This window comes from Rosa chinensis, chromosome 4, assembly GCF_002994745.2.
Source record: "Rosa chinensis cultivar Old Blush chromosome 4, RchiOBHm-V2, whole genome shotgun sequence".
Lineage (NCBI taxonomy): Eukaryota > Viridiplantae > Streptophyta > Magnoliopsida > Rosales > Rosaceae > Rosa > Rosa chinensis.
The window spans coordinates 51,668,893-51,691,805 of record NC_037091.1 but is presented as its reverse complement, the minus strand read 5'-3'; the positions used below and the strand labels follow the sequence as shown (position 1 = coordinate 51,691,805).

Genomic DNA, 22,913 nt, shown 5'->3' with positions numbered 1-22,913 from the left:
GTTATATACAATTATATGTATATACTGTTTAGAAATCATTTTCTTTTTGGTCTGGACGGCTTATACATCATATGATCATATCCCAAATGATATGGATCGATTTTGGTTAGGTTCGTGCGCCCCCAGTATTTTACTATAAAATCTTTGGTCCTATCACCCTATCAGCATCAAAGTCACTATAAGGATGTCTAGGGCACTCACAGTCACAGATAAACAGGAAAAGGTTTTTCATTTTTCAATTACCATTTTATATAATAGCATTGAAAACAATTGCCTTTTATTTGGTTTGAGGGATATTTATGGCGCATTCTGGACTCTGGACCATAGAAGAAGGCGGAGCTGGGAAAGAAGGATCTCAAAGTAGGTCATCTACCAGAAATTCTAATATCATCTTGGGATACCCTGCTGCCAAAAACAACAATATGGGTCCATTTTTTGTACAATGATTTCTTTCATTTGAGAATCTACCCAGACATGGTATTAGTTGTACAGGGACCAGGTTGTTTGATCACAAATTTAGTAATAGCAATTTGTGATGAAGAAAAACGAGAACTTTACGTGGCATCTACCAATAAGATCAGAAGGGAGGAACCTTTCTCGGCAACCAAGTTTTTAAAATTGAGTGGCTCTATAGCTATTTGTAAAAATTTAATTACTATTATGGCCCTCTTAAAAACAGCAAACCCCAAAAAAATAAAAAATAAATAAATAAAATTTCAACTTAAGGTCAGATTGCATTGCAATATTTCCCGTCATCACCCCTGCAAGTTTCTTCTTTTCATATCTCTCTTTTTTTTGTTTTTTATTGTTCTTTACACTTCACCACAGAGTCCAAACTATTCTTTCTTCATCTCTCTCTTTTCTTACTTTCCTTTTTTTATTTTTTATTTTTATTTTATTTTAAATATCTTTGGCCTTTACCACCCACAAACTAAATAAATCTTCCATATTCAACATTTGCATCAAAAAAAGAAAAAGGAAAATTCAACATCAACATCACATCACGCATAGCATCAACTATTATGCATTATGATTTTCACATATCTTATATAATTCATTTGGCCATTATTATTACATTCTAAAATTATAAATTCTACAACTCTTAAGTAGTTCATTTGGCCACCATGGTCAGATTAGATCAAAGGCTGTTCTGAATGATTTTGCAAAGATGATGGGTGATGGTCATCTCCACCGACGCTACCATCTTCGTTGCAATGTTCTTCTCTGATGGAAGATACAACCGCACGTTTGTGAGCTATTCTTTTGCATAAACTTGTTGTCCACCATTTTCTTATGGAGATGAGAGAGAGAAGATGTAAGAGAGAAGGAGAGGCGAGATATAGTAAAAAAAAAAAGGGAAACAAAATAACAACAACTAAAATCACCCTTTAAACTTTATTTTTAATTGTTGGCCTGTATTTCTCTCCTAGCCAGGTCTTTTTTTTTTTTTTTATCGATCTGTCCTAGCCAGGTTTTTTTTCTACAAAATTCATTTATAAAAAATAAAAATTAATGAATAACTTGTTGCAAAGCCATACTCCTCACTTCCATTTAGGGATGACAAAAATCCCCATCGGGTATTCGACCCTAACGGGGAGAAATTCGGGGGAAATCGGGTAATAGGGATGGGGATCCCTAGTATTCGAATTTTGAAATCGGGTACGGGGTGGGAATGGTATTTTGATCCCCATCCCCATACCCACCCAATACGATATATACATATATATATATTATTTATTATATATATATATATGTATTTTTGATATTAATTATAAATAAATATTTATGTAAACTTCATATTTTTGTCAATATTTAAATTCTGTTAATAAATATGTTTTAAAAAAGGAAAATTCTTTTAATAAAAGATCTTTATCAACATGTCAATTTTCCTTGATTGAAATAAGAAATTTATTTTATTTTGATGTTTGATTCATAATTATTTGTATGAATTTTTATATAATAAATTAGTAATATTGTTAATGGGGATTGAGGCTGGTACAGGGACCTAATCCCCAATGTGGATGGGGACGGGGAATCCCCAGTATCTTATTATGGGGATTGGGGCGGGTAAGGGGATGGGGAATGAAGTCGGGTGTGAGAATGGTAACTTAATCTCCTTACCCTACCTTCTCCTTATTATGGGGATTGGCGGGTAAGGAGATGAGGAATGAAGTCGGGTATGAGAATGATAACTTGATCTCCTTACCCTACCCTCTCCATTGCCATCTCTACTTCCATTCATGATCAGAATAATATTTCTTTAATGTGTTTGGAGCATTTTAAACCTCATTCAAAGTATTTCACTCCACCAAAACCCTAATCAATTCAATTAATTGGACCATTACTAGTTGATGTATCATTTTTCAGTACATTTCCATGGGTGTTTATAGCAACGGTAAGTGGACACGGTAGCTAAATTGTTTTTGAAGTTTCTTTAGAGAGAGAGAGAGAGAAACACAGGTATATTAATAATTTTTTTATTTTCTTTTCTATTTTGTATTGATGATACTAATAAGTACATCTAGCATTTTCCCATCCCTTAGTACAAAGTACAAACTAGCAAAGTCTATGACTTCCATATGCGCAACAAAACTTGGGGAGAAGCTAAGACCTGCAAAGTAGAAAGAGAAAAAGGAAAAAGAACTTGACCTTTAGAACTACTAGACTAGCTTGATTTTTTTATTTTATTTTTTTTAAGACTAGCTTGATTTACTACTGCATGCTTAGTTCATAGAATAGATTCTTTCTTCATGACTTCAAGAGATTCTGAAGAGATTAAGGCGAGAGTCACTGAGGCGCAGAGAGTAAGTCGTTTTCTTGTACTCGGCCCAAGTGAATGCTTTGTAAATGAGAGGGTGCTCAGGTGTGACCATTTCTGGGAGAGCTCTCATGCTTGCATTTAGAGGAGGGCCTGCGAAATACGCCATTGACATTCTTGACTTGAAGGAGTTGGTTAAGGCTCTGTGTTTTACGCTCACAAATCTTTCATTTGTCATTGCCTTCAATCAAAACACAATTAATCAATTGGAAGCTATATACGAGTATATCGTAGAGCACATCGAGATATGTATAATGCGAAATTATACCATACAAGCTTTGTCTAAGATATAAGCTTTTGTTAAACACGTAGGATAATAAGTTGAGTTGACAATAAGATTTCTGAAGGGAAATCACTGCAAGTGGCCTAGTGATTCTTGCCTAATTGAGTGTGCTCCCCAACCTAGGTTCAAACCCCGAAGTTGTCAAAGTGGCCATGAACTGTGCTGCAATGCACAGTTAGAGCATTTCACATGCGTCAAATGAGTTTATCTTGAGCCTAGGAAGTATTTGAGTTCCCCTTGCCAAAGTCAAAAAAACAAAAAGATTTCTGAAGGGGGAAAAATGGGAGTACAAAAAGAATTGTTATTAGCCTGTGGGGTGTAAAAGCATCAAGAAAGTTGTACTACAGAATTCATGAACCAGTCTACCACACACTTTCCACGTCTCAACCACAGGCTTCCATATTTGAAAAAGGTCCCAATCAGTATTCCCAAACCCTAATTCAATAAACTTACCCTAAGCCCTAACACAGTCTCTTTTACATGTTTTTATTGGTGAATGAAATTGTACTAACCCTACTTGTTAATGGGTAAAAATACTAATTAACCTCAACAAAGGACGCAAGGGGGACTAGGTGAAGAAGTTGTTATGATTTTATTCCTCAGAGAAATTATTACTCAAAGAAAAGCCTTAAAAAAAAAAAAATTAATAATAATATGCCCTCTTCTTTTATGAGTTTGCCCAAAACGAAACACACCATAAATGGCAACACTCTCTCCCCAACTAACCCAAACCAAAATCACTTTTTCAGTAAGTTGCTGCTTCTGCTGCACAAACATGGCTAGTCATTAATTTACCCCATAGGCCAAGAGAGCCCTATAGGTACTGTGATTGGTTGGAGACTGGTATGGTGGGGGCATCCACTTTGCCATCAATACAAGAAAAGCTACTTACATGCAGTCAAATATCCCCAGCAGTGACTACCCAAATCAATAGTCAGCTTTCAATCAACTCAGGGAGGAGCTTTCTCTTTTTGGGGGAGGAGACTTATATGATTACCATGACCATGAGAAATAAAAATGAACAGAAGATAGAGTGAGAGAGATGATGATTTCACCTGCAGCACGTCACCCACATTAACCCAGAAGGCAGCGGGGTCGGACGGTACCGGGACCCATACCCCATCCTGCGGTGAGATTTGGAGGCCTCCGACGTCGTTGGATCGGAGTAGAGTCAGAATTTGAGGGTCAGTGTGCTCCCCGAAGCCGACCTTGGAGGTTGGCGACGATGACGTGGGCGGGTAGTAATTGAGCCTGAAAACAGAGTCGCTCTCGACGTCCCTGATGAGCCTACTGAACACCGACGTGTCCGGGACCCACAGTCCCTCGGCGATCCCCTCCAAAAGCTCACATGCCAAATCACTAACTGCCTCAATGTAATCGCTCACTGCAGCGCTGCACCAGGCCCCCCACCCCCCAAGCAAAGTCGAGTCTATCAGTCCAGTACGTATACCCAAACTCACAAAGTACTTCTACCAGCAGCAGAAGCAGAAGCAGAAGCAGAAGCATAAGCATCAGCAGAAGCACACTCGTCACGTCGGGTCCGACCGACCTGTGTGCTTCAGTTTCTGTGTAGCTTTATCAATATTTTGGTTTTTAGGTAAAACTAGTCACATCTATTCCCACTTTTTTCTTCAAGAAAAACATTTAATAATATATTGACATGATTAGACGTTCTTGATGTGCTAGTCTCTCTGACTTGTCATTCTAAACTTTACAGAATAATAATTAATAAACAGTACAACAATATATTGGTACTACCTAAGCCCCGACTAGGTCACCCTATCTGATCTTCCTTATTCAATAATGGCCCCTCTATTTTTATTTTTTCATATTTTCCACTCAAAAAAACGAAGAAGAAGTTTATTTCACTATCAGTTGAGTTTTAAAGAGTGACTACTGAGTGAGTCTGTCTCTGACAGAGTATCCCACCATCTAGGAGAGTACTACCTCCCCTTAGGCCGCAGTCTCCATGTGACTTTGAAGATTTTTATGATTTTAAATAATTCACATGAAAATTATTGTTCTTAATTTTCCTCTTTTAAATTAGTATATGCATATTTTTAACGAAACTCTCACTGTTTTTTAGAAACATGCCCCATATTCCGAGTTTTTCTATAGGATGAAATAAAAGATCAGTCCACCAGTATGATTTGATCCAATGCATGATGAAAAGTTGATTTCAAATATGTTCCGATTATGAATTTATGACTATGAAAACATGAAGTAACTTGGTTTTCGTTTTAGAATCACTAGAGCAAATGAAGGACAAAAAAAAAAAATTGGAAATCAAAGGGGAAAAAAGAAGAAGAAGAAGGAAAATAGAAGAACAACATGGATAAGAAGACTTGAATGCAATTCTTAGTGAACAGTTTGTCCCTAGCCCTAGTCTCTTTAAATGTTACCTTCTTCGCCGACCGTTCTTCATTTAATATATTCTACCAAAATTTTACCAGTCATGTACCACCCATTTAATCATAAAGTACAACACGTTAACTATTCAGACATAAAGAGAGAAACTTGAAGGAGATCCAGGCAATAAATGCTTAAACAAAAACATGCAAAACCCAGAAAAGAATTGAGTAAAAAAAAAATATCGATGTACCTGAATTTGGTTGGTTCATTTGAGATGGTTTTGGACCTTTGAGCAATGGAGGGTTTGTCTGTGTTGAACAAAAGGTACTCAACCTCACCCATGTCGCCATTGTGGCCTATGTTCTTGCATCCGTAGCCGAATGGGTTGGCCGGCCCGGCACGTTGCTTCTCCGACACCGTTTTTGAGAAGAAGGCGAGGCTCTCTCCCTCCATTCTCGATATGACTTCTTCGGGGATGCCGTGGTTTATCACCTTGAAGAAACCATAGTCTTCACAGGCCTTCACAATGAGCTTCGAGACCACTGAGCGAGGGGCGGAGAGGTCGATGACGGGGAGATCGAAGACCTGGATCTTCTCGTTTCGAATCGGGTTTGGAGAGGCTACCACCATGTTTGTTTGTTCTGCTTTTGTTGGAGAGAAACAGAAGAAGAAGAAGATCAAGCAGAAAGATATATGTGAGAACCACCTTTATCAAACACTAAACAGTGTATATTGAAAAAGAGAAAGAGGCTGTGTTGCAAGTGAGAGAGTTTGAGAAGCAAGAGAGGAATGGAGAGAGCATTGAAGCAGAAGCAAGCTATAATGGGGTATTTATGGGGGGTGGGAGAGAGAAAGAGAGAATCTATGTAAGCGGTTTGAGATTAAAGAAATAAGAATGGGTTACTTGGGGAATCAGGAAAGGTAGACTTGTGGGCAAGTACAGCTAAGCAAAGAACGTTGACTTCTTCAGTCTTTCTTGACTTTCTTTCCTAGTTTATTGATGAATAATCTCTCTCCATCTTACGCAAATCGCATACTTCATTACCAAGTAACCCATTTATATATACCGCTGTTTGTATTGAGTACTCTCTTGAAGGAAAATATTATATTAGCCCTATAAAGTTTACAACTTCAACACGTTTAATACTATATATCTAGATGATTTCTCAATAATATTTTGTATTATGTGTAATCGATCTATGAATTTTCTTTTAGACGTAGAATTTTGTGTTAACAAGTTTATATAAGCACAATGGCCATCACGAGTAATGATAGACATAACGCCATAAACATATAAAGCATATATACGTAATACAAAGAACAAGATTGAATCGAAAGTAGGTTAGCTGACCTGAGGCCATTGATGATCACAAGCACTGTCTTCTACACTGCTCTTTGTTAACAGAAGAAAAGTCTTTTTCATTTGTTTTCTTCGTTTATCAAGCTTAATTGTTGTTAATTAGTGTTAATTAGTTAATTAGGTACACTTGCAAGCTTCATTAGCTGGTTAGTTAGTGCCCTACAGCTGTGCTACACGTGGCACACTATCATGTAATCTGGAAATGTATATAAGTACCTCTCTACTCATTGTAACAGATTTAGAACCAATATTTCACAAGTTGTTAGTGAAAATATCTCAGTCTCTCTCTTCTATTTTCTCTCCTACTAAGCTAACACTCTTAACATTTGGATACTCTTTACGGGGGAAGATTCTGAATTTCTTAGGTATTGGAATTTAATTCCTATTCTCCTACGTAAAATCTCAAAAGATTGCAAAGCATATTCACATCTCCAATTCAAGCACTTTGTTTTGCCTTAAAAAGTATAGGTGTCCACATCTCGTGTGAGGGGTGTGGTAGGGTTGTGTGCTCTATGTAATAACTTCTATTGACAGCCCTCTGGGCAAATCATTATTGTATTGCTTGCTGAAATGTTGAATGAAATTGACCTTTTCACCTCAAAAAAACTTATAGGACTCACATTATATATGGAGAAACATAAAAACTCTACTTAAATCTGCAAGTTTGTGCTTGTACAACTGTTAAACCGTGTTAGGGGTTTATGAATTTTGGCAACTTTTCACACAATACTGAGATACAACTACACCTTCTCTTTTGCTTATAAGGAAAATAAGAACATATATATGATCGAACATGCTTAATAATTTAACTGGTATACATAAATTATCTCAAGTTGAAGTGAGAACGAAATACGAAATCAATCGTCAACTAAAACACGACCACTGCAAAACGTCCAGTAATAGTTAAGGGGTAATTTTCTTTGCTAATCTCATTGAATTTGGAGGGTTTCCTTCACCGATACTCCCATTGCATCTTCATTTGTGCTTGTGTACGGCTCCTAAAAATTGCTTGATGTCGAGGATTTGCCGGAATTCATGTTTCTAAGGGTATATGCGTCAGATTTCCACGTTTTGTTTGTGATCGAACATTGAACTTAGCCTTTTTTTGGGTGACTCCTCTTATCCAAAGATACCAACTTCGCCTCCTATGTCTTACACCTCCTAGAGATCCTATGTCACATCATGATAAGGACGCTACTAGCTAGATTGGGGTTCGTCGATCCATATATTTATTTAACCATCTTAATAGATCATGACGTCTAATTCCTTGGTAGCTTTTCGGTTTGCATTCAAGCCATATGCGAATCAAGTTTTTCTCTCTAACTCGTCATTCCTTTTTACAAGTCAATTACAATACGGTACTTATTACTAATAATCCTCCATTATCCATTAGCTAGTTAACATTTTATCACAAGTATAGAGGCAAGTATAATGGCTTTGAGGTGCATTTCAAGGGGCGAGAATAATTAATGTCGAAATCAAGTAAGTGGAGTTTGAAAATATGGGAAATATTGAATATGAGGGAGAGAAACGGTGGGAAAGTTGTAGACTTGTAGCAGTGCGCTAATTACTTTCAAACCAGAGAAAAGAAGGTCCACGTTGATCAGATTTTATTAACAACAACGTCAAAGATCAAGAAAATATATATGTTTCTGATGTGGGTCACCATTCTTTCTATTCTCACGCACATGTGTACAATAGTCAAAGAATGTAAATCAAAAGTTGAAATGTGACAGTTAGATTGTATCAAAAGTTTAGATAATCAATATTTGAAGGTAAGGAAGGACTTGTTCCAAATAATCTAAAAAAAAAAAAAAAAAAAAAATACTAAGTAACTTAGTATATTTTTTTTTTTTGCGCTCAATAGACTACTAAGTAGTGATAGACTAACATTTTTGCTCAATATAAGGCAAGAATTAACTTTGCAGTACATATTTTCTTACACCATCTTCCCGTTGCGAGATTGAATGAAGCCAATCAAGTGGATAACTTGAGTATTGAAGTGGTGACCACTAAGTTCAGCGTATGAGTTTTAAAGTTCTGATGTGGATTGTGTGATCACTAAATTGAATATATGAGTTCGCCACTATGATACAATTTTTTCTTTTGGTGGTTCCCCACTATGGTGCTATGAAACCACGACTAACTAACAATGAGTGAAGAATCTTCAAAAAGAAATCATTTTTCCGACGTGGGATGAATAACAGGGCCGGGATTCTCAATGTGTCAGTTTTCAATCGGGTCCTTCATATTGCAAAGCATAACAGAGATTCTCAATGCGTTAGTTTTCAATCCATGTGTTAGCTCACTCTCCCCACTTGTTGAGAAAGTGTGTACATATCCAAATTGAATTCGAATCTCCTACAAGGAAATCTAAATTCGTGGATATCTTTGGAATTTACGGTGAGAAATGAGCTGTTGAATTGTGCAGAAACAGTGTAAATTTGCATTCCCATGCAGTCGTCTCGATCAGTCCTCGATGGAAAAGGTCGACTTCTTAAGTCAAATGTCTCAATCCCTCTTTCTCTCTCTCTCTCTTTTCTTTCAAGCTAAATATATTTTTCACTTTCATTTTGATTCAGACGCTCGTTGACCGAGTGTAAATGCTTAGTTTCATTATCTCAATAATTTATGGAAATTGTTGTTCTCACTTGTCCCACTACTGTTATGTTCATATATGTTTATAGTTTCAAATATAAAATAATGCAATGTGTACACGTAAAGCTTTGCAAAAAGTATTAGTTTTGTGCTGCAAAGCCTCAAAACCATCTCCATCTTCCATCTGCAGTCATTCTCAGCAATATATTGATGTTTTGCAACTGGCAATTACTAAGATCTCATCAGATCCCACTAGGATATTCTAGGGTAGAGGAGATGCATATATAAAACACATTAATCTATCAGGTCTATCCTTGTCTTAAAATATAAAACACATTACACACATATTATATTAATACAAACTCATCAAATATGCATTTCTGTGTGGTAAGGTGTACCTACTTCCTTACTTAGTTTTAAGTATGAAACGAACATTTGCAGGTGAGGAGATCGATGCAGTTTCACTTAACAAAATGATAGAGTTTGCTCTCTTCACTCGTGAAAATCGAAGGATATTATAATTGTGGGATGAGGATTCCTAATCATCCTGTAATGGAGTCGCCGGATTAGTGGTTGTCCGGTTAGAGGTATATTCACTACTACAAAAAGGTCATCAAACGATGGTGAATTTCTGTTGTGTGATGACCAAACTCAGCGTGGTCTAAGTGAGTGTTGTGTAAACATCAGACAACGGTGATTTCACGTTGTGTGATAATACTTTGCTCAACAGAATACTAGTTTCCGTTGTGTGAATTCTGCGCAGGCATGTGCCTGGCATGGCATGCGCAGGGATGCCGCGACACAGTCAGACAACAGAAAAAGAAATTTGCCGTTGTCTGAGATTTATAACACATAACAGATGTAACTCATTCTTTGTTGTCTGAGATTCATAACACACAATAGATATAACTCATTCTTTGTTGTCTGAGACTAATAACAGACAACGGATATAACTTAATTTTTGTTGTCTGAGGTAAGTAACACACAACTGAAGTAAAGTTATCTCCCTTGTCTGTTGATTACTCAGACAACAGAGATCATTTTATTTCTATTGTGTGTTATGAATCTCACACAACAGAATTTTGTTTTCTTTTGTTGTTGGTTGTTAGTTCACACAACAACTATATTTGGTTATCCGTTGTGTGAATATTGTAATCAAATTGGGTACCAACCAGTGACTGTTGTAGGAGAAGCCTCAATTTTGAACTCTTTTATCATCATACAACACATGGTTTTGTATTGTGTTGTATGACTTAACCTTGGACAACAAGAAGAATATCAATATAAATGTTTGTCCAGAAATAATGCTCGATATATTACCAAATAAATAATACTCTAATCCATTTCATTCAAGTACCATTATTCAAGCATTCATACATTCAAGTAACTAGATGATGCACTAAACAAGAAAATTCCTAGTTAGCTACACAAGAATGAAAAACATTCCTATTCTCGATAGCTCTTAGCCTTCAACTGTCTTTGGCTTCAACAAAACTTGGAATGTCTCACTCCCCCAATTGGCCTGCAAATGCAAACTTGTTTAGTGATTTGATGAAATTTGACAATGTCTGCATCAGGCACAACATCATTTAATGGTTGCAGAAGAAAGATAATACAAAGCTGCATGGGAATGTGAAGAAAGAGCAGTGAAACAAGAAAACGAAAATGTAGGAAATTAACAGCAAAGAACAGAAAATGCAAGTGAAACCAAAACCAGGAAAGTCCAGAAATCACAATATAAATACATTGATTTTCACCATTAGCACATGAGTACATGACTCAAGACTCTAGATACAAAATGGACATGTTCTTTCTCTTAAGGACAACAAAAATGACATTTAGCTTAGGATAGAACAGAGCCAACCTTAACAATGATCTGCAATCCTAGCTTAGGATAGTTTTGTGAAATCTGCAATTCTAAATAGAAAAAAAAATACATAGCTGTATAATTATAAGCTTTATGGCAACACCTTATTATCCTTGCAAGCATAAGTAGCATGTTATGACTTTAAGCACTAACAAGGGAATAATACTTGGTCAAATAATTAGAAACATGAGACAATGATCTCAACTATGAAATAAGGATCTTGAGGCTGAGAGAAGATGAGAACCATATTTGATATTTGACACAATTCAACCAAATCGGCACATGGGCCCGTTACAAATTACTCAACTTTAAGAGTTAGGCCAAGAAGAAGAAGAATTGTATTCATCAGAACATTTTAAAGAGTTACAACTGGATATTATTAAAGGCGGGCCCTAACCCAGACGGAGACTCATACTCCAACAACGAAATATCACTAGAGTCAAAGCAAATGCAGTGACAGAGAAATGTTACACGAATGGAACATAAACACAAGACGCTAGATTGAATTGGTTAACTACCCCTTCCCATCTTCAATAAGTGAAATGAAAGCAATAACATGTGTTTCATCTTACCGTCATAGAGAAAATACAATTTATATTTGTGCTAAGAGAATCGTACATTGGTAGCAGAACTGGGGAAGGAAGATTTGTGCTTTCTGAAAAACTCAAGTGGTAGTTGTTAGGCACCAAGGCCTTCATCAAGAAAGAGGAAAACAATCAATATTATATTTTACATGATGAATTTGCCCCTCATCCAACTAGGGACAGTGTGATCAGATCAGAACCAACAAGAAGCAAAATTATTTGCCAACAGATCATCACCATGCAGCAACATTTAGCAATCAACTTTTTATAGTGATTCAAAACATATATGATAGAGCATCTCTGTGTACGTGAGAGAGTTCTGAATTGGTTATATGGTGTCTGTGTTTCTACCTATGCTACTTGGAAACTTGACCATTATTATAAGACCACAAGGAGTAACAAGAAATATAAATGCACCTGCAACACATGAACATGCTCACTTGGAACACAAATCACTGGCATATCAAACCACAGAGCAGAGGGCTGATATTAACAAAAGAAACATATACCTTAAATGGAGATAAACTTACAGCAGCAACATCAAAGAGCTCCCTTGAACATTAAATTCAAAACCCAGATTTAGCCACCATAGAACTCGTCAACTCGAACAATCTTGAACTAAAAGGTAATTCAAACAAGCTCACCAAGACCCAAATCTGGAAATAGGTCAATAGTAGGTGGCTGCCATGGAGGCCTCGACCTCTCGCTCATAAAGGGTCTCTACCTTTTCTTTTTTACAATTCTCAAACCTTGGAAATGGCTCAGGACTGGTCCTGCACGTGCACAAAAAGGTTTCATGCTTAGAACCAAAAGGTAGTATATATACCCAGTGATACTACTAAACATTCGACCTAAAACCCTACAGCTCTAAGTATCAAGTAGCTTACCAAGGGCGATAATACACGGTAAACATGGTTCCAGTAGAAATGGCATGGAAAGCACTCGCAAGGATGCCATGCTGCATGCTATTGCCAGAAATGAGAGAAGCTGTTGCATTGGCTTGTCTTTTGGTCGCACGGCGTATGCCAACACGGAGCTCTCCATTTTCTCCTCTGCAAAACCAGCATAACCATCGTTAGATACCTAGAACTGAAGACAGAAACCTTTTAAAATGAAACGTTTTTGGAATAAATCTGAGAATGTCCATCACATATGGAGAAGGGAGAGAGAGCAAGAGAGGGTACCTGACAAAGATACATGCATCCCCAAGAACAAGTTTCTTGGCAGTCACAAATGTACTCCAACCACTAGTAAGCAAGTGCCTCTTTGGATGACCTACATTTATTGAGGGACATACAGCTTAGAATCCAATACAGAAGGTTACAGGATGATCATGCACAAGGACTAGTAGTGTTCACCAAGATTAAGAAGATGATGAGAAATAAAATCGTAAGGTAAAGTACATAGCATTAGTGACCATTTATGAGTAGGGCCAAATCAATTGCCTTCCATGATAACAGGTTTTCTGGGATATCCTAAAATATGTCATATTTAATGTAATAATCACAGAAGTGATGCATACTATTGCATTGTTGGACCAAAGAGAAAATTTATGTTTTGAAACATCTAATCTTAAGATGTGATTTCTGATCCTCTAGGTCCTAGTGATGATATATGCTTAAATAAATTTCACTGCTAGATGTTTACAAGTGTCTTGAGTGTAAAAGATACCACGGTATATATGACGAAAGTGCCATTCAACTCCATGCAAGTCCTTTGTAGTGAGTTCCTGTACTGGTGGTTAATGAAACATCTCCTGCAAGAACATCTATATGCCAATTTAATTAGAGATACTGAACTCCAATACATGTGATTGGAAAAAGGTGAAGAATCAAATAGTAGATTGCCTGTGACACTTTGAATCAAATGGACCAGGCAACCAGCATGTGTTCATAATACTCGAGTAAAATGGTAGATTACTACATTGGATGGTTTTTTGAATTTCTTTACTTCCATAGTTCCATTATCAAGAGATCAAAGCAATTCTAAAATATTTGAAGCTCCTCTATGAAGTGTAAACTTAGCCATAATCCAAATTAATCGGTTATTTTCTTAGAAGTTCTTCTATATTCTGGCCTTACCATTGGTTACAGAAGTTCCTAATGAGATGCATGTCATACATATTCTAAAATGTGTTTATTTCGACGGAAGCCATGAAAGGATACTAACCAGAGGTGGAAAGCACTCCTCGGCATGTCTCTTCGGAAACAGAGAATCCACCAGAGGTGGAAAGCACCAAATGTTAAAACCAAATCAGAACCAATTAAACCTGAAAATCAAGGAAAATTTCAGATTGTGGGAAAGGGATTTGAAAATTTATGTTGCTGGGAGACGGAGGAGGCTTGGGTGGCGAGAGCGGCGGGAGATTCGGGCTTCGAGAGCGGACATGGTCCTTTTTCGCTGAGGTGGAGAAGATACGGCAGCGCAGTTGGCGGCCATGGAGATGTTAGTCTGTTAGGGTTTCGTGACAGGGAGCTTGAAGAGTCTATTAGTCTTCTGCATCTTTTCAATTGACCATAGTTTGAAGGCGAGGAGGAGGAGATTTGAGGATTTGAGAGCAAGGAGGAGGAGATATGGGGATTTGGGTAGGTGTATCGGGGAAGAAAGGCAGAGGAGTGTGAGAGAGGACTGAGATTTCGTTCGTGTCGAGAGAGGACTGAGTGCCTTCTTTTATTTAAACCTAGCAAAAATTCTCAAAGTTATTAACATAACACAAACCTCACCAACTGTCGTCTGAGTCCAGCACTAAAAATCAAAATGTGAAATCATGGAGGGAAACATGGAGCCTTCAGCATTTTGGCTCAAAATGTTGCCGACCAGTTCCATCTTCACATAACAGAAAATCTTAAATCTGTTGTACAATTACAACAGCTTGCACTAGGCCTATCTAGGAGAAGACATTCAAGCAAGCTTCCTTAAATTTTGATGCTTAGTTTTTCATTCACACAACGGAAATAGTAAAACCTGTTGTCCTAGTAGCTCAAATTTCAGTGTTTCAAGAGCCAACCAAGACTCCAAAGTGGAGGGAAATCTGATACTAAATTTTTTAAGACTCAGACGACAGACATTACTTCATTTCCATTGTGTAATGTAGTTCTGAAAAAAAAGTTTTCACTTTGTTGGCATTCACACAACAGAATATAACAAGTACCGTTGTGCAATAAAGCTTACTTAAACACACAACAGATGATTTATGTTCCGTTATGTGATTAGTGTTGTGTGATTAACTTTTTGTAGTAGTGATTAATATGTCCAGACGCTATTCACCGACCGTAACCTTTTGATGCATCTCTGGTGGTTTTTGATTTGTGAGCGTTGATGTCTTTAGATCCATACCTATTGTTTTCTCTATTTGAAGTAGTTTTGAACTGGTGTTTGAAAGAGTGTAGGAAATTGGGAAAACTAAACTAAGTAAAAGATTTAGTCCTCTCCAATGTAGCAATTACTTCTGGTTACATTTCAAAAATCTAAATATGGACTCGATTGGTTAATTCTCCATAAAGAATAATATGAAGCTTAAAATTATAAATTATCTATACTATTATTAAGAGAAAAGGGTTTGTCAGTTACAGCAGAAAAAATGTACCAGAATGACCCTTCCTGTTTCCCATTATCTATACTTATCTTCTTCCCCTTTCTCTTCTATTTTCGGTTTTTACTTGTTTATAGCTGTGAAATTTTGCATGATTTTTGAAAACCATGAGTGGCTAAACGTTTTCTTAGTTAGGAATTCAAGTTTGAAAATCGAATTATGTTAAAGTCTTTATGTTATAATTTTGAAAAAATGCACGAACAGTGTCTGGACACTTTGAGGACTGTCAAGGTGATACATGGACTTTAAAACTTATCAATGTGATACTTGGATTTATATTTTGTCAACATAGTACCTATGTCAACTTTCCGTCACGGTGCCGTCAATTCTGACCACGTGTGACGCATGTGAGGTTTAGAAGAGAGCAAAAAAGACTTTTTCACTCCATCAAACCCTAAATGAATAAATTCAAAATTGAAAATAAAAACTGAATAAATTATTATATTGAAAAGAAAATTTGAATTGTTGTAAATATTATTATTTATGTGGCTGTCCACGTAAATACTCATTAATTATATACTTTGATATAAACCATACCTCTATATAAAAAAGGCTAATGAGACTAAACGAGAACACTTCTACTTCCTTCCAACTATTCTCTCTCTATCTTCTTCCTATTTTATAACACGTTATCAGCACGCTTGCTCTATTTTCATATAACTCCATGATGATCCTAGAATTTTTGGTGCAACATGTGTTGCTTTTGACCATGATTCATGATCTATGAGTTTAATTTTCATAATTATAGCGGTTGATTTTGTTTAACCTATATATGTTTTGACTCGCAGGTTATGTAATTATGCAAACAAATTGTTTCGATTTCGATATATTACCATGTTTCCTAACATATCTTGATTAAGGGACAGCTAACTGCTGACTTGCTATCAAATTTTGGTTTGATTGGATTTAGCAAGCAAATAAAAGGGGGCCTTTTATACATTATCGGTGCATCATGATATATTTGCTTCACCCAAATTATCCACGAACCCTTTGTCAGTACTCTTAATTTTCATTGTTTGGTTTATCAATTTGTTTTTTCCCAATGTCGTGAAATGTGCAATCTGATCCTTTGATTTACTTGGTATGCATGAAATAATTCTTGAGCAATCTGATCTTTTACACGTAAGTTTATTGATCCCAATTTTTTTTTTTGTATTCTATTCTGGGTTGTTTAATTGCACCTATATGTTCCTGATTTCTCATCATTGGTATTTATACATACCTTTTGCATATACGGGTGAAGAAAAATTGAGATATGCACAGTAGCAGATATATGTTTATCGTAAGCATAAATTGGGTATCTCAATTACCACGTGTAATTCTTTTGAAATCCAGGTATGTTTTTATTAATCTATTATTTGGATTTCATTCGTTTGAGAAATTGATATAATAAACTCACATTTATCTAGTTGTGGATCAAAATCGATCAAGACCTAAAGTTTCTTGATCCGATTACACGAGGGCCTGGAGTTTCTCATGAGTTATATAATCAAAATTGTGACATAAAGTTTCTTAGAGCCTATACAATTAACGAGGGCCAAAAGTTCCTCAGAATTATACAATGTTCAAAATCGCATGTTACTTGATCCCTGATCATATGGGGACCTGAAGTTTCTCTAGGATCATGAAATGTAAATCGGAAAATTGTGACATGAAGTCTCTCAATTTTATACAATTACGAGGGCTAGAAGATCCTCAGAGTTATATAATCGAGTATATGAACTCACATATTTTTGATCCCCAATACTTATAAGAGGGCCAGAAGTTCCTTAAAATGTTTGGGTATTGGGGTTCCCTCCTCCGCACGACAATGTGAATTTGAAGTTCCTTACCTTATTTTGAGATTATGTTCTTGTGCAATTAGAGGAGAGAAAGATTATCATATTTGTGAAGTTAACCAGACCAGAAGTTCTGTGTATTTTCTTCATTCACGTTTTCTTCATTCACAGAACCAGAAGTTTCCACTGTAAAATATATTCTATTATTTATTTATTTTCTTTCCTGCAATTCCTATTTTGTTATGTACTTTCATTACAGTACTCATCTTTTAATTTTTTTTATTCATATGGGCCAGCAGCCCTATATCTCAAACATATGAGTTTCGAATTTAATATTTTTGAACCAGAAGTTCAAAATTTCATAGTAGAACCTGAAGTTCTAACAGTAAAACTCAAACCCGAAGCTTTGAGTATAAAATATAAATGAGTTAAAAGTGAACTTGAAGCTTCATTTTAGTCACCTCGAGCCTGAAGTTTCGAGCACCAAATTTATTTGAACCCGAAGTTCAAATTACGAAATTTTAGAACTTGTAGTTCATAGAAAAAATATTCGAACCTGAAGCTTCGATTACACATATAATTCATTCATGGTTTATTTGACTTTATATCAACTCTAACTAGAAGTTTCAAGTAAATTTTCATATGCTGATCGATACATTCTTCTTTATGCTTGCTTAAAGTATTCTTACTGTTTTCTTACATTAATTACTATACCATAAGTTCACTCCACCTTAGAACCGAAGTTCTAATTGTGCAGACTCGAGCCTTAAGTTTCGAGTCGATATATGGACAATTTATCAAAGAGTTTTAATCAAGGTCAAACTCAAACCTGAAGTTTTGAGGGAATTATATTGACACCAATTTAAAAGTAAGCAGATATTTAACTGTTGGTTTATGACGAATGGGTATGAGTATACTCTAAAATTTGTGATTGTGACTTTTGTAATTAAAAGAGATCAGAACCTGTAGTTTCCTTGACCATTAATTACATGAGGACCTGAAGTTCTTCAATAATTATACTCACTAGATGACAATCTAAAGTCCCTCACTTATAAGGTTTGATCGTGAAGATAATCATCTTAGCAGTGGTGTTCACCTGGTCAGTTGCTGACCAAAGAATTTATGCTCAATAACCCTTAGATTTACATCCAAGGGTGGAAAACAAAACACCTCAACGTAATAATAATTCTCTCTGCCATTGGATTTACATCCAAGGGTGGTTGAGCATTATTTTCTTGGTCAATAACTGACCAGGTGAACATTTTCGTCATCTTAGATCTTACATATCTGATTATTGGCTCCAGAAGAGCACAAAATATTATTACCAATGATGTACAATCTCACACTATCATGGTCTCATTGTATAGCAAGAAAGCCGATTGACATGGCTACGTACACCATGAAATGCCACCAGAAGTGGATCATGGCAAGAGAGAAATCATGAGTCAATGCAAATACTGCCCTAACAATTACACATGTGAGGAAATTGAGAAATCGGCGTGTGTCCACGGTACACTATATGGTGGATTTTTCTCAAGCCACTTTCAAAAAGGCATTGTTCAAATTAAATTGCATTGACTAACAAGAATGTTGAGATTATCACAAATCTCTGATGTCTTTTGCTTATAATAAGCAAAGTTGAAAGCACTATTGTGTTATTCCTCAGATTTATTGTAACCTCTTGAGTTCCCATTGAAACTAAATGTTTCTTATTCTGATTATCTAGGAACCCGATGTTCCTTAAGAGGTTGTTATAAATTGAAAAAAAATTGAAACCTCAAGTTTCTTGGATCTCCAATTATATGAGGGTCTGAAGTCCCTCCTCTTTATGACTACACATTTATATGTGACACGGAACTTGAGGTTCTCCACATGATAAAGTTACTTGTTCTTATGGATTGTAGTCTTTAACTCAAAATTTTGAGTATATCATTCTGGCCAACAGTTCAAAATGATTTTGGTACATTCCAATTGTCAATATTTCACAATTGATGGTTACTCAAGCTAAGGTAACACTCATATCACGAGTTGTAGATCTTGATCTATGGCTTCGGATGAGCTAATATCATGTTACAGTTCAAAATGAATTTGGTACATTCCAATTGTCAACATTTCACAATTGATATTTACTCAAGCTAAGGTAACACTCATATCTCGAGTTGTAGATCTTGATCTCTGGCTCCGGATGGGCTAATATCATGTTACCGAATTTGAAATATTGTTGCATTAATTGCCTCCTATATGGTTGGAAAAGACTTTATGCCATCGGATATATACTGTATCGAATTTTTTGCAGTAAATTAAGCCATATGATGTAATGAATCTAAAGTTCCTTGAACCAAACACACTATTTTGGCATGACCGGTTAAGTCATCTTTTGTCTACCATGTTGCATGGAATCACTTACAAGTTTTGATGATTGCTAACCTTATGTACAAACAAATTATTTATTTACCGCATATTTGTGAGTTGTCACTTTGTTGAGACAATTCTCCTACCATGAGGGGGAGAAAGATTGTTCCTAAAGAACAACATGAATCAGTGTGAGATATTTATCCACCATCTCATTTTGGTTTTGAGAAATATCTAAGCTAGTGAATTGATAAAAGAAAGTGACAAAATTATATGGTAAATGCTAAGGCATCTACTTGGGTAACGTTAAAGTCCCTGAGACCAATCATATTAACATAGACGATCTAGACCCCATTTGATATGTGGATGCATGTGTATCCAAGTGACATGGTTCTCCCGAAGAGAATGTCATTAAACAATGTCAGAGTTCCTAATATGGCTACACATACAAAGGTTATAAATACGCCATTAGAGAATGATGTCTTCAAACAATAATGCATCAATATGCTTGATACTCATGACCTTAATGTTTTTGACCTAAAACTTGGTTTAGGTTCGCCACCATCCAATGAACATCTTTACTCTAAAGAAAGTGATAGATCTTTAAACGCATTTTTTTTTTGCGCATGGTCATGATAAGACAGTCTTCCTGCCATTAAGGGGAGGAAAGACTACTGTCATTTGTATAACGGCGTGAATTTGTGTGGAATTTATCCATCCGGTTTAAAGTTTTAAGCTCCCAAAAAAAGGGAAGATTATACAAGCCCTATAATGCTCTACATGAGATTATACATAAAAAGATCCATATTCTACATAATTCATCTATGAGAGATGGTTTGGGATGGCCGACATCATAGAGATTTCAAGCAGTGAGGATTCCGGGTCCGAAGTGTCGTTCAGCGCGGCGGATAGAATTGTTATTGACTCGTTGCGTCCGTCTGCCCGTGCAGGAACCTTACTGCTAGAACCGCTAGAGGTTGAGCCGCTACAAACCATACCCTGGGACATAGCTATGGGTCGTGCTTCGCGTCCAGAGAGTTCTAGGGCAGGGGAGGCTGCCGCTGCCCAAAATATGCGTGATGAGCGGTTAGCGAGTAATAGTGCTGCCAGTGGTTCTGCTGATGGGGGAGGATGCTGAGTCAGCGTGGGTCCTCCAGGACGGCACCCCGGTTGATGAGGCGGGAGGTAGGATGACTGTTGTCGCCATCAACCGGCTGAAGCGGATGTTTCGGTTGCCAGGAGTAGTGAAGCTGCGTCAGCCGACGGTGGAGGAGAAGGCCTCGATTCTTCCAGCGGGGTTTGCCGCCGTGCACGAGGCGATATTCTGCCAGGGAGTGACTTTCCCGCTGGTACCAAACCTTCAAATTTTGGTGTGCGAGTTTGGCGTTGCCTTTGGGCAAATCTGCCCCAACATGTGGTGGTTGATGCTGGCGCTGAACTCGCTATGGCGGTTGTCGGGTTGCGAGGGACCAACTGTGCCGGAGGTGCTGCACTTCTACGAACTGGTGTATGTGAAGCGCCAAGGTTGCAGAGGGCAGGTAAACTTGAGCCGCTGCCAGGGAGCGCCCATGCTGATCGAGAACTTGCGAGATTCCATGTCTTACTGGCGGGGGACCTTTTGTGTTGCCACGACGGGGTGGGAATATCAAGCGGGGTCCAACAAGGGGGAGCCGATGTTTAGGATTAAGTCTGAGTTTCAGCCTATCCGAGGTTGTTTGTCGGTCTGGCGGGTTTTATATATATATATATATATAGCCTTGTACTTTGTATTGACAATGACCCCTTTCTTTTTTTCGTGCAATGGGGTTGCACTATAACCTGACTCGCGAAGAGGAGTGCCGCGTGGCACGTATCAGAGGTTGCTGGCGGAATCGCAACTTGTTGGATTTTCGTCTCCTTACTGGCTGGGAGTTGTTGGTCAATCAACAACTAACTCGTGCTGTTGGTAAGCAATCTCCGTCATACCGCGCCTTTGATGAGATTGTCCCAGGCTGACTAGTTTGCTGTTTTTTTTTTGTAGAAACTCCGTCGGGTAACAAAGCAAGCCGTGATGCCTTTGCGAAAGCCATGGACCGCGCGGAGATCGACAACTTCTTGGAGACCATGTACGCTTCCGGGCTAGCGGCTCAGCAGACGGTTGCGAACCCGGAAAAGCTGGCGCTAAGCCCGTCCGAGATTCCCGTGGTGCTATCCATGCCGCACCACTCCCATCTTGGTGGTGACGGGCTGCCTGCCGTTCAGGTGGGGACTGGTGTGGTAAGCGAGGCGGTGCCTCAGAAAGAGAGAGCGCCGGCCACCCGGCGCGGGGTGCACAAGAAAACAGTGCACCCAGCGAAGGCCGTCACCATTGCGGGGTTGGAGCCGCCGATGAGGGGATCGAGGCCTGCTCCGGATGGAAGCACGCGGGTGCTTCAGAGAAAACGCCGTCAAAATGACTCTGCCGGGGAAGAGGAGGATGACGTGGAGATCACCGGGGCCCGCCAACAGAAGAAGGCACGACAGGCTCTGGCCAAGGCTCCTGCAGACGTGGCGAAAGAGGTGTTCGCGAGCGACCTAGACTCATTTGCCGCGTACGCCGAGTTTCTAAATGACGGTGAGCGGGAGTTTCTTTATCACCTCTGTGAGCGGCTGGGGTTTGGCGGCCTGGAGGGGATTGTACAGTCGACCACTGTTGACCAATCGCCCTTCAGCACGGCATTTGGGCACATCTCTGTTGGGCTGCACGAGATGTTTCTGGCAGCGTCGAAACAGCCCCGGGTTGAGCGGGAGCTCAGGGAGGAGGTGGCGGGCCTGCAGAGGGACTTGGGGGAGGCCCAGGACAGGTTGGCTGATGTGGAGCGACGCCTGACAAAGGCCAACTGTGATGCAGCAGATGCCCGTGGCAAGTTGGCCGTTGCCATTGAGCAGGACCTGGAGCGGAACGATCAATTCTCCAAGTTGGAGCAAGATATGTCCCTGCTGCAAGGTCGGGTGGCCGCCAAGGATAAGAAGGTTGAGATCTTTCAGCGGGAGTCTGCCGCTAGGCTGGCCGAGGTTAAACGGCTGGAGGGTGAAGTCGCTTGTCTGGGGGCTGAGGGGAGCCGCGCTGCGGCCGCCTCTGTGGAGTCATTCAAGCAGTCGGCGGAATACAAGAAGGCGCTGACTGAAGCGGCGAAGGCTGGTGCCCTAGCCAATGTGGAGATGCTGCAGCAGAAAGGCGCCATTGACTGGGCAAAGGCGTCCATGCTGGTCGTGTCGCCAGCTAAGGATGCTCCGCCGGCAAAGGGTATTGCCCCCTCTTAGGTTGATGGTGCCCGCTTGGGTAGTGGGGAAAGTGGCGCATATCCGGC

At 38.4% G+C, this 22,913-nt stretch overlaps 1 protein-coding gene and 1 long non-coding RNA gene across 9 annotated transcripts; both read right to left on the bottom strand.

Moving 5' to 3' along the window:
- Window positions 1-2,461: 2,461 nt before the first annotated feature.
- Window positions 2,462-6,264, bottom strand: LOC112196107 (gibberellin 2-beta-dioxygenase 2). Its single transcript, XM_024336414.2, has 3 exons — window positions 5,704-6,264; window positions 4,157-4,493; window positions 2,462-2,999 (listed from the first exon to the last, which is right to left on the bottom strand). The coding sequence occupies exons 1-3, from the start codon at window positions 6,081-6,083 to the stop codon at window positions 2,757-2,759; spliced, it is 960 nt and encodes a 319-aa protein (XP_024192182.1). The 5' UTR covers window positions 6,084-6,264; the 3' UTR covers window positions 2,462-2,756.
- A 4,461-nt stretch (window positions 6,265-10,725) lies between these two features.
- On the bottom strand, window positions 10,726-14,519 carry LOC112200336. Of its 8 annotated transcripts, none has more exons than XR_005808982.1 (6): window positions 14,032-14,519; window positions 13,534-13,630; window positions 13,047-13,137; window positions 12,750-12,914; window positions 11,276-12,635; window positions 10,726-10,933 (listed from the first exon to the last, which is right to left on the bottom strand). It is a non-coding gene; the product is annotated as an uncharacterized LOC112200336 (long non-coding RNA). The 8 variants fall into 8 exon arrangements; XR_005808984.1 differs by having other exon boundaries at window positions 10,726-11,970; window positions 12,372-12,635; XR_005808983.1 differs by having other exon boundaries at window positions 12,372-12,635.
- Between the last annotated feature and the right edge of the window lie 8,394 nt (window positions 14,520-22,913).